We start from the raw sequence: 13,284 nt of genomic DNA, 5'->3' as shown, positions 1-13,284 counted from the left end.
TATCAAATAGCATTGTGAGGCTGAACAACAGGACCAATTGACTATACATGTGCTTAAAGGGGAACTATCTTATAAATGGCTTTTTTCAGTGTTTACCATTGTTTCTTAGCTATGTGGACTTATATTAATAGGATATATGTCTCTAATTCTCATATTGGCGAATTCTTCCAATTCTCCTCTCACAATATTCACCCTCACTGAACTGAGTCATCTGAAAATGTGCATATCTGTGATGTCAGAGATTTCTCAGCTGCATAATAATGTGGCAGTTGATGTGGCAGTTGGCACCAGGCCACACAGTGGTTGGAGCCCAGCCTCAAAACGGCTTAAGATCTTGAGGTAGAAAAATGCGGTTTTTAGTACTTGATTAGAAATACAAAACAATGCATTTTTTTTGAAAAAAACCTAGGTGTTCCATAGACTCACAGGAATTGTGTAAAAGTGCCCAAATAGTGAAAGAAATAGTAAAATAGTTCCCCTTTAACATTTTTTAAATAAACATTTTTTTTTTAAATGGCTAAAAGTGATTTTGTAATTTTGCAACCGTGGGTCTCACAGGGTACTTTTAACCCTGTGAGGCCCAAATAAAAAAGACATTAGCAACTTCAGAGGCCAGAGGGTGAGACCTATAAACACATGAAGGGTGTCGTGACTGAAAAAAAAGGTTGAGAAACGCTGGTATATGGTGTGGCTCTTTGTGGTACCACAGTCATTTTTTTGTGGCTCTTAGTCTCTGACTGGTTGGCCACCCCTGCTGTAGAGCCTTCATATCAGTTCAACGTGTACTATTCCCCAGTATGTTTCGTGATTCAACATGTCCCATGTCATCGTTTGTCTACAATGTATCTATTGTAAATCATAATATTAATTATTCTAAATTCTGGTGTTATAGTTTTCTTATTCTTCTTGGGGTAATTGCTCATTTATCTTTCCTCTGTTGCATCTAATCTCACTCTTCCTTTATATCCCCCCCCCCTGTGTGTTTGTATTGGGTACTTTTCCACGTTGATTCTGTCTTGTACTTATCCTTCCTTGGATCAGCGTGGCCCCTCACGTCTCCTCTCCTCCATGCCCCTTTCTCGTGTCCTTTAGTTGATCTGCTTTGAATCAGTTCGGGTCCCCTCTCATCTTCTTTCAGTCCTCCTCTCCAGAATCCTTTTTATTTCTACATAGCTTTGATGTTTTACAGCCACCTCTGTTGGATAGTCGTGATCAAAAGACACTCTCTGTCCCTCCATCTTCGTCTGCCAGGCTGCTCTCTTTGACTTCGAATTTCAAGAAGTTGACAACTGCTCTCCTGGTTTGTTTGTTTGTGGTTTTGGGGCTCTATGTGCTCTTTGAATCTCTATCTTAGTTGGCGATGTGTGGTTTTTCTAATTCTTTTCGAATTAGGTTATCCACATACCTCGTCATCAAGTCTCCCTCTATCCCTTCTCTTAGTCCCCATATTCGGATATTGTTTCTCCTTGATCTCCCCTCCAAGTCCGTTAGCTTCTCTTGCATTCTGTTTTGTTGTTCGAGAGCATTAGAATTTCCTGTATTTCTGTATTCCATTTTTCTGTCTCGGCCATTCGTTCTTCTAACGTCCCTATGTCTTTCTCTTGGCTCTGTAACTTTTCATCAATTGTCTCGAGTCTCTTATTTATTTCCTCTCTGAGCTCGTCCTGCCCCGTTTAAAGTCTTCTCTGAGTTAGTCGATGTTCCTCTGAATGTTCTGCGTGTTAGCCTGGTTAGCCATTGTGTTAGCCTGCATGCTAGCCTGTATGCTAGCCTGTAGCTTCTCTGCCCAGCTGGGTACTTCTGCGTTGTTGTCTTGCGCCATGCTAGCTTGATCTACCTGTTGTGTCACCCAGCGTTTCCGTTAGCCGGTAATTACCGGTATTTGACCGGCAAAATCTGTTGAAGTCCGACATATTTAATCTCTCCGGTCTTAATGTCCGGTGAAAATAATTCCCTGAGTCTAAGCACAATTTGATTATTTGAATTGTATTAAAATAGGCTAAAATTAAATAGCCTATGCGATGAACGAAACGATCATTACATTTGTTTCCTCGTTGCTTCTAATAATGACAACGACGTTGTCAGCGAGAGCTTAGTGCTGGGTGTGCGAACTTTTGTGAAGCTGCAGAGCCGGAGCAGCAGCAGCACAATGCAGTATTCCAGCAGTACTCCAATTCAGCCATTTTCAATTCAATGTTGGGTGGGGGGCGCTGCTGTGCGGTCCCCAGAAAAGATAACGGCTGAATCAGCTGCTCTGCTCTGAAAATGGCTGAGAGTGACAGTCGTCATGCAAACCCACGATAATGTTGCCGTCTCTCTCTGCCAAATTTCTCAGTTCTTCGCTTGATATAATTAATACAAATGTCCAATATAACGGAATTCGTTAGCTCATAAAAATGTGATTATAACAGACTGTTGTTTATTAATGTCGGGCGACTGCCCACAGACACCTATTTGATTTAAAGTCGGCAGCAGCACGAGTCTCGGGACTTATTTTATTTGGAATATAATGACTTTATACGCAAAAGTAGCCTAGTTTTAAGTAAAAATATTATAAATCTACATGCCTTGATGATGTCATTCTTTTGTTTTGTTGTCATTCTTTTGCCTATCAATTGTTTTTAAGCTCAATAAACTCTGACCGGAATCTCTCTCATTTGACCGGTAGATTGAAATCTACCGGACACTGAGGCCGGCAACAATTTTTTCTAACGGAAACCCTGGTGTCACCTCCTCGTGTTGAGTCCTTTTCTCCGGTGTATTTACTTCATCTGGGGTCACTTACCTTTAGTTTGTCCTTATGTTCATTCTTCCTTTGTTCTTTTGTCTCTGAATTGTCACTTTTTATTTTGTTTTAGATCGTTTTACTTCCTTTTTTTATATATTCGTTGACCGGGAGCTCTTTTCTGTGGCTGCTTACCCGAACATCGCAAACCGGAAGTCCCCAGATTAATCACTTTATTCAAATTGAGGATTTAGTTTGAGGATATTTAAAAAGAAATATATATATATATATTATATTTTTTTTTTTATTACGTCATAAAATATGACGACAGACATTCGAAGCTTCATTCGAATACTTCAATAGAAGCTTTGAATGTTAAAAAATTACATTCGGTACAGCCCTAGCACATTTATATACAGCTAGAATGTCCTGGGTTCACAGTGGTTAACTTATTACTGCTACCTCACAGCTAGAATGTCCTGGGTTCAAAGTGGTTATTACTGCTACCTCACAGCTAGAATGTCCTGGGTTCAAAGTGGTTATTACTGCTACCTCACAGCTAGAATGTCCTGGGTGGTTATTACTGCTACCTCACAGCTAGAATGTCCTGGGTGGTTATTACTGTTACCTCACAGCTAGAAGTTCCTGGGTTTACAGTGGTTAGTACTGTTACCTCACAGCTAGATTGTCCTGGGTTCACAGTAGTTAGTACTGTTACCTCACAGCTAGAAGGTCCTGTGTTCACAGTAGTTAGTACTGTTACCTCACAGCTAGATTGTCCTGGGTTCACAGTAGTTAGTACTGTTACCTCACAGCTAGAAGGTCCTGTGTTCACAGTAGTTAGTACTGTTACCTCACAGCTAGAAGGTCCTGGGTTCACAGTAGTTAGTAGTGTTACCTCACAGCTAGAAGGTCCTGTGTTCACAGTAGTTAGTACTGTTACCTCACAGCTAGATTGTCCTGGGTTCACAGTAGTTAGTACTGTTACCTCACAGCTAGAAGGTCCTGTGTTCACAGTAGTTAGTACTGTTACCTCACAGCTAGAAGGTCCTGTGTTCACAGTAGTTAGTACTGTTACCTCACAGCTAGAAGGTCCTGGGTTCTAATCTGATTGGAGGCTTTTCTGTGTTTGCATGTTCTCCCTCGTGCTTGTGTGTGTTTCCTTTGGATTCTCCACCTCTCACAACATAAAATACATGCATGTTAGGTACATACTCCTGCCAATGGTCCTCATTCTCGATCGGACTTACGAGAAAGTTACGAGCTAATTTTGCTCATAGCTAAGAGCAGGATTTACGAATGTGGAAAAGCAGTCTTAGATAGGACAGCCTGGTGTGCGCCTGTGTTCTTAAGGGCTTCATTTGGGAGAATCATTGGTGATTGCATTCACGTCGATTCTACAGAGATCTTCGCATTTAAATAATTATAATAATAATAAATACGACAATATTTGTATCATTAACAATTACATTTTACATTTATAGTCATAACTCTACGAGGCATTGTGATGTTCCGAAAATCAATAAAAGCACTACACAAACACTGAAAATGACAGTGAATAAATAAATAAGTAATAACTAAACTTGCACGGATATAGCTATAGTGGAATAGAATGGACACATCTACATTCTGCTCTCAGCACATCCCATTCCTTTCATGTAGGCTATATATTTAATAATATATATTATAAATCTATAGTTTATTAGCAACGACGCAGCAGGCGGCTCTGTGAGGATACATACAGAGCTGCATGCTCCTGGGCAGCTGCGCTCAGCGTGCACATATCTACTGCTGCTGTAAGATAGTGATAGTGAGTACCAACCAAGACCTGTGCAATACCCTGGAGCCGAGCTGGACCAGACGCTCAAACCCTGTGCCACCACACATCCAGGTACTGTCCACCTTGGGACACAGCAGCTGACACACTTCAGACAACCCTGAGCCCGCTGTTCCTTCTTCAGTGGCCAGCATCTCTCTCCTGTGTTTTGCAATTCTTTCTTTGGACTCTGATTTCACATGAGCCCATTTATTTTTCACTTCAGCTGATGTGCGCTCCTCTCCTGACACCACGTTAAACTCACCTGTTATCTCGTCCCATGCTGATCTTTTTGGGATGGCCTTGTACCTGTATTGACGCTACTAAATAAGATGTTCTACAGCAGGGGTCAGCAACCTTTTTGACATGGAGTGCCTGTTTGAAATATAGTTGTAACTAGTGTGCCTCAACAATATTCCATGCATGGTACATTTTTTTCTCATAATCAGGTATTTTTAATGATAATTTTTACATTATTACATCATTATTGTTATTGTTATTATTAACAATATTATTATGATGGTTGTATCAACCCTAAATCTGAGTTTGGGGGGGGGGGGGGGATGCAATGCAGACAAACAGCTGCATACAGTGCGACCATTTCACTCACATTTGCCCATTCATTTTTGGACACATCACACACCATCGGTGTGTGTACTGTACGTGTTCTGTGATAGCTCCACCTACAGGCCTAATGAAGAACACCAGGAGAACACCAGGATGTGAATGGAGGGTGAATGTGAGGTATATTGTGTAAATAAGTTTTGATTGATCGCAAGACTACACTGTAAAAAAAACGTATAATAATAAGTTACCAGATCTTAAAAATATTGAGTTCAGTTACTGTGCATTAAGGTTTTCAGTTTTCAATACATAATAAGTTAACAGAAAAATAAGTACACAACCACATAATTTCAACCTAATAAAACTGTTTATTGTCATTGTATTAAGAACACAAGTTGACTTGGTAATACTCACATTTTGAGTAAAACATGTGCAATGTTCAATGAAATAGAAAAATAAATAATAAAATTTGTTGATTAATCCCACTGGTCACAATGGTGACCGTAATAATGTTTTCGTTATAAGGCTCTGCAAATGTTACTGAATGATGTAGCAATGTATTTCCAGCTAAATTGAAATAATAAACAAATAAAGGGTCTCAATTAAATATGTGGTAGTAAAAAGAACCTGTGGGAGGATTTCAACAAGATAAATGCGACAACAGTGCAAAATATTTCACTATAATATTTCAAAGCAAAAAAAATTATATTTATTTTTTATTTTTTATTTTTTTTATGCTGCCCCCTGTGCCTATGAAAATTCCCCTGCGTGCCTAGGGTTGCCTACCCCTGTTCTACAGTATGACTACTATAGGGTCTTTATACCTGTATCACTGAACATATTAATACTACAACTCTGTACATGCATCTGATGAGCACTATTACTCTGTAGTATTTATATATTTTATACCCAGGTTAATCACCTGTGCATTGTATGTTACTATTGTACTTTACTGTTACATTTGTACTCGCCAAACTTATTTTAGTTGTAATGTACTTATTTATTTGTACATACTGTATAATGACAATAAATGTGAATCGAATCATTCATTCAGCGGATCACGGCTGAGAACACTTTGGCCACGTGTTCAGGCATCTGGAGGAGATATATCGTAAGTTTCCTCTTACGAACTTCTTACAAGGTTATTTACGAGGAAACGTGCGATAATGTTTGAGAATGAGGTCCATTGTCCATTAGAACTAGAGTTGGTCCCTAGGGTCTGGTATATAGTATAACAGTATATATACAGTATATACATATAATTCATAATTTAATGGCCAACGTGGCCGATACGATTTTAATTTACCGCCTGTTAGTGGGCATGATCAGACTGTTAGTGGGTGTGGTCAGACCATCAGTTGGCATGATCAGACCATCAGTTGGCATGATCAGACCATCAGTGGGCATGGTCAGACTGTTAGTGGGTGTGGTCAGACTGTTAGTCGGTGTGGTCAGTCTGTTAGTGGGTGTGGTCAGACTGTTAGTGGGCATGGTCAGACCATCAGTGGGCATGGTCAGACCATCAGTGGGCATGATCAGACTGTTAGTGGGTGTGGTCAGACTGTTAATGGGCATGATCAGACTGTTAGTGGGTGTGGTCAGACTGTCAATGGGCATGATCAGACTGTTAGTGGGTGTGGTCAGACTGTTAATGGGCATGATCAGACTGTTAGTGGGTGTGGTCAGCCTGTTCATGGGCATGGTCAGACTGTTAGTGGGTGTGGTCAGACTGTCCGTGGGTGTGGTCAGACTGTTCGTGGGTGTGGTCAGACTGTTAGTGGGTGTGGTCAGACTGTCCGTGGGTGTGGTCAGACTGTTCGTGGGTGTGGTCACCCACTAGTCAGGTGCTTCCTAAACAAAATTGATTCCCACGGTTCTCTGGAGGTGTTACTACTATTAGATCTGTCCTTCATACACACACGCACGCACGCACGCACGCACACACGCACACACACACGCACAGAGCATCTTTAAACTCAGCCAGGTTCAGCTCCTGCAGTGTGACTGATGGCTTTCTACTGGTTCCCATGAGCGGATCCCACTGTTAGCCTTCACACACACAATCACACACAATCGCACACACACACACATATACACACACACACACACACACACACATATACACACACACACACACACATACACACACACACACACACACACACACACACACATACACACACACACACACACACACACACACACATACACACACACACACACAATCTCACACACATATACACACACACACACAATCACACAATCACATACGGTCTACAGTACAGCTTTGATAGCAGATTAGTATTAATGAATTTATAATGTGAATATAGTTGAATAGCAGATTATTATTCATTCATTTAGAATGTACATCTATAGTTGAACAGCAGATTATTATGTATTCATTTCTAATGTACATATAGTTGAATAGCAGATTATTATTCATTCATTTATAATGTACATATAGTTGAATAGCAGATTATTATGTATTCCGTTCTAATGTACATATACTTTAATAGCAGATTATTATGTATTAATTTCTAATGTACATATAGTTGAATAGCATATTAGTATTCATTTATTTCTAATGTACATATAGTTGAACAGCAGTGGAGTTGTGTAGTGATAACATTATTATGGAGGTCGTTTCCTGTTATTACTCGGTAGACTGGGGAGGACTGTGTGTGTGAGAGAGAGAGCACACAAGTGTGTGTGTGTGTGTGTGAGAGAGATAGCTTGTGTGTGTGTGTGTGTGTGTGTGAGAGAGAGAGGGAGAGAGAGAAAGAAAGAGCTTGTGTGTGTGTGTGAGAGAGAGAGAGCTTGTGTGTGTGAGAGAGAGACAGCTTGTGTGTGTGTGTGTGTGTGTGTGTGTGAGAGAGCTTGTGTGTGTGAGAGAGAGAGAGCTTGTGGGTGGGTGTGTGTGTGTGTGTGTGTGTGTGAGAGAGAGAGAGAGAGTACTCATGGCGCTTCAGGAAGCCTGAGGTCTTATCAGACGTCCACACAGCTTGTTACTGGCAGAGAGAGAGGAGAGGGTCTTTCCTGCTATTCTTTACCAGGCCTGTTCCCACACACACACACACACACACACACACACACACACACACACACACACACACACACACACACACACACACACAGAGCAAGGTAGCAGTTCACACTGCCATTGCTTCTATGGGCTGATTTTGGAAGACTAGTAGCAACACACTTGACCATTCAGACAGACTTGATCAAGTAGTTTACAGCAAAGGAACACGCGCGCGCACATCACCAGCCTACGTCAAGACCAGTGATAACAATACACACTCTCACACACAGCTAGCAGAGTCTCACATACTGTTACCTGCTGGAGTTAGTCTGAGGAGGACAGGCAGGTCGCAACCACAACCTCCTGAACGGACCGACTGGCCTCGGATCTGCTCACAGACAGGAACATTAGCGAGGTGTCTGTCTGGTGGAGAATGCTGTTAATTTAAAGAGGAAAGGAGACATGCATACGATCCATCGGCTGTGTAGAGTTTGCATTGGAGAAAATCTACCTCAGGTGGGTCATGTCTATATATGGTTTATTTCTACAAGAGCTGATCCCAGTATTCTAGCACTGTTGCCTAGTTTCAGTGGTGGAAAGTAACTTAAGTATTTTACTCAAGTACTGTACTTAAGTAAAATTTCGAGCTACTTTATGTGAGCATTAACATCTTAGGGAATTTTATACTTGTACTGCACTACATTTCAAGGGAAATATTGTACTTTTTACTCCTGAACCCTAACTGAACCCATCAGTTACTAGTTACTTAATATAAAACAAAATATATATACAAAATAAAACATTTATGAAGATTATATACTTTCATATTTCAAGCCTGTCAACTTCAAGAGGATGTAATCGTAGTAGCATAACGGGACCACATACCACTTTAACATAACCTTTAATCTGAGAATAAATCTACTCAGATGAGACTAAATCTTATCAGATGGGTCTCTAGGACTGAATCTTATTAGACTGTACTCGTTTTTGGTTTAAGTTGTTATAGGACACAGGCAGTCTGGAACAGTGGTGGTTTAGTTACTAGCTAAATGTTTCATGATGTTTGGATCAGTGGTTTAGCTATTCCTTAGGGATGAAAAACTCACATAATGGCTATTCGATATTCACTTGGAACTATTCAACCATTCAAACTAGTTTGATAGTTCGATCTGAAGTTTGTTGGATTGTTCACATGCAGTTCTGGTGTTGGCTGTGTTCAGGAGAGGGAGCAGCCTCATTTACATTTAAAGATACAGACACAGACACAGCCTGTTGATAACAGGACTGAAACAGAGAGATATATATATGCTGCTAGAATGAGAACAGGACTGAAACAGAGAGATATATATGCTGCTAGAATGAGAACAGGACTGAAACAGAGAGATATATATGCTGCTAGAATGAGAACAGGACTGAAACAGAGAGGTATAGAGGCTGCTAGAATGAGAACAGGACTGAAACAGAGGTATAGAGGCTGCTAGAATGAGAACAGGACTGAAACAGAGAAGTATAGATGCTACTAGAATGAGAACAGGACTGAAACAGAGGTATAGAGGCTGCTAGAATGAGAACAGGACTGAAACAGAGAGGTATAGAGGCTACTAGAATGAGAACAGGACTGAAACAGAGAGGTATAGAGGCTGCTAGAATGAGAACAGGACTGAAACAGAGGTATAGAGGCTGCTAGAATGAGAACAGGACTGAAACAGAGAAGTATAGATGCTACTAGAATGAGAACAGGACTGAAACAGAGGTATAGAGGCTGCTAGAATGAGAACAGGACTGAAACAGAGAGGTATAGAGGCTACTAGAATGAGAACAGGACTGAAACAGAGAGGTATAGAGGCTGCTAGAATGAGAACAGGACTGAAACAGAGAGGTATAGAGGCTGCTAGAATGAGAACAGGACTGAAACAGAGAAGTATAGATGCTACTAGAATGAGAACAGGACTGAAACAGAGAGGTATAGAGGCTGCTAGAATGAGAACAGGACTGAAACAGAGAGGTATAGAGGCTGCTAGAATGAGAACAGGACTGAAACAGAGAGATATAGATGCTGCTAGAATGAGAACAGGACTGAAACAGAGAGGTATAGATGCTGCTAGAATGAGAACAGGACTGAAACAGAGGTATAGAGGCTGCTAGAATGAGAACAGGACTGAAACAGAGAGGTATAGAGGCTGCTAGAATGAGAACAGGACTGAAACAGAGAGGTATAGAGGCTGCTAGAATGAGAACGGGACTGAAACAGAGGTATAGAGGCTGCTAGAATGAGAACAGGACTGAAACAGGGAGGTATAGAGGCTGCTAGAATGAGAACAGCACTGAAACCGAGAGATATAGAGGCTGCTAGAATGAGAACAGGACTGAAACAGAGAGGTATAGAGGCTGCTAGAATGAGAACAGGACTGAAACAGAGAGGTATAGAGGCTACTAGAATGAGAACAGGACTGAAACAGAGAGGTATATAGGCTACTAGAATGAGAACAGGACTGAAACAGAGGTATAGAGGCTGCTAGAATGAGAACAGCACTGAAACCGAGAGATATAGAGGCTGCTAGAATGAGAACAGGACTGAAACAGAGAGGTATAGAGGCTGCTAGAATGAGAACAGGACTGAAACAGAGAGGTATAGAGGCTACTAGAATGAGAACAGGACTGAAACAGAGAGGTATAGAGGCTACTAGAATGAGAACAGGACTGAAACAGAGGTATAGAGGCTTCTAGAATGAGAACAGGACTGAAACAGAGAAGTATAGATGCTACTAGAATGAGAACAGGACTGAAACAGAGGTATAGAGGCTGCTAGAATGAGAACAGGACTGAAACAGAGAGGTATAGAGGCTACTAGAATGAGAACAGGACTGAAACAGAGAGGTATAGAGGCTGCTAGAATGAGAACAGGACTGAAACAGAGGTATAGAGGCTGCTAGAATGAGAACAGGACTGAAACAGAGAGGTATAGATGCTACTAGAATGAGAACAGGACTGAAACAGAGAGGTATAGAGGCTGCTAGAATGAGAACAGGACTGAAACAGAGAGGTATAGAGGCTACTAGAATGAGAACAGGACTGAAACAGAGAGGTATAGAGGCTACTAGAATGAGAACAGGACTGAAACAGAGGGGTATAGAGGCTGCTAGAATGAGAACAGGACTGAAACAGAGGTATAGAGGCTGCTAGAATGAGAACAGGACTGAAACAGAGAGGTATAGAGGCTGCTAGAATGAGAACGGGACTGAAACAGAGAGGTATAGAGGCTGCTAGAATGAGAACGGGACTGAAACAGAGGGGTATAATACATGTTTAGGGACCTCAAATACCTCTTTAACTTGCTGAAAGGGACTTTAAACGTCCCACATTATCTATTCATCTGCCTGCCCGCTGATGGAGACTGTAGCTTCCTTCCTCTCACAGATAACTGCTCACACACTCAATATTCTCAAGCTTCCCAACAAATGTGCACACACACACACGCGCGCACACACACACACACACACACACACACACGTGCGCACACACACACACACTCACACGTACACATTCACATACACATGGACATACACACATACACATACACACACACACACACACCTACACACACACACACACACATCCATCCATTTCTCCAGTGGTCAGTAAACTCAGTATTATGTGAGCTGACATGTTTTATTCTAGTGTGTGTTTGAACTGGCAGAGACGAGCCATGTTGACCAGTGCCCAGCAAACACACCTCCCTCTCTCTGTATAAACACACTCTCTCTGTCTCTCTCTCTTTGTCTCTCTCTCATTGTCTTCCTCTGTCGCTCTCTCTCTCACCCTCTCTCTCTCTCTATCTCTCTCTCTCTCTCTCTCTCTCTCTCTCTCTGTCCAAACACATAATTATCTCTTTCCCTTATCACATTATTCTCCTGTCTAGTTCTCTCTCTCTCTCCCTCTCACCTTCTGTCTCTCTCTCTCTCCCTCTTTCCTTCTTTCTTTCTTTGTCTGGAACATCCACATTAAAAGATCACAATAAAAAAAGAAAAGATAAAACAAAAAAGATAAATCAAATCATGTCCTGCCCCTTCGTCAACAGTGCCATATTAAATAAAATAAATACAATACTTTATGAATAAAAAATATATATTAGATTTATTTAACTTACATCATCACACAATCCACAGTTGCCCCACAGACTGAAATGCATGTACTTAAGAGTGCTCCCTCCCTCTCACTCTCTCTGACTCTCACTCACTCACTCACTCACTCACTCACTCACTCACTCACTCACTCACTCACTCACTCACTCACTAACTCATTCTCTTCCTCTATTTCACTCTCCCCTCTCTCTTCATTAGTAGTTAACTATCCTTGAGTTCATATGCATTTCCCACGGTTACCAAACCCAGCTCTCTGCTGTCTGTCTGTCTGTCTGTCTGTCTGTCTGTCTGTCTGTCTGTCTGTCTGTCTGTCTGTCTGTCTGTCTGTCTGTCTGTCTGTCAGACAGACCACCACAATATCAGACAGACCACCACAATATCAGACAGACCACCACAATATCAGACAGACCACCACAATATCAGACAGACAGACCACCACAATATCAGACAGACAGACCACCACAATATCAGACAGACAGACCACCACAAGATCAGACAGACAGACCACCACAATATCAGACAGACCACCACAATATCAGACCACCACAATATCAGACAGACCACCACAATATCAGACAGACCACCACAATATCAGACAGACCACCACAATATCAGACAGACCACCACAATATCAGACAGACAGACCACCACAATATCAGACAGACCACCACAATATCAGACAGACCACCACAATATCAGACAGACCACCACAATATCAGACAGACCACCACAATATCAGACAGACAGACCACCACAATATCAGACAGACAGACCACCACAATATCAGACAGACCACCACAATATCAGACAGACCACCACAATATCAGACAGACAGACCACCACAATATCAGACAGACCACCACAATATCAGACAGACCACCACAATATCAGACAGACAGACCACCACAATATCAGACAGACAGACCACCACAATATCAGACAGACCACCACAATATCAGACAGACCACCACAATATCAGACAGACAGACCACCACAATATCAGACAGACCACCAC

The 13,284-nt window shown here is 41.5% G+C and overlaps 1 protein-coding gene across 4 annotated transcripts in view; it reads left to right on the top strand.

Annotated features, from left to right (window-relative positions):
* The window catches only part of LOC311223086 (regulator of G-protein signaling 3-like), a 162,538-nt gene that overhangs the window by 50,366 nt on the left and 98,888 nt on the right, over positions 1-13,284 (top strand). Inside the window, exon 1 of one of the 4 annotated variants that reach the window (XM_084307824.1) lies at positions 8,302-8,643. The exons of the other annotated variants lie outside the window; for them this stretch is intronic. Within the exon in view, the coding sequence (XP_084163950.1) occupies positions 8,590-8,643 (54 nt within the window). The 5' untranslated portion in view covers positions 8,302-8,589. Of the gene's footprint in view, positions 1-8,301; positions 8,644-13,284 lie in introns of those variants that run through there. 4 annotated transcript variants of the gene reach the window in all.

This window comes from Notolepis coatsorum, assembly GCF_963971535.1.
Source record: "Notolepis coatsorum genome assembly, chromosome: 2".
In the NCBI taxonomy this organism is placed as follows: Eukaryota; Metazoa; Chordata; class Actinopteri; order Aulopiformes; family Paralepididae; genus Notolepis; species Notolepis coatsorum.
Note: the sequence above shows the minus strand (reverse complement) of the source record. Positions and strands in the feature narration are given on the sequence as shown.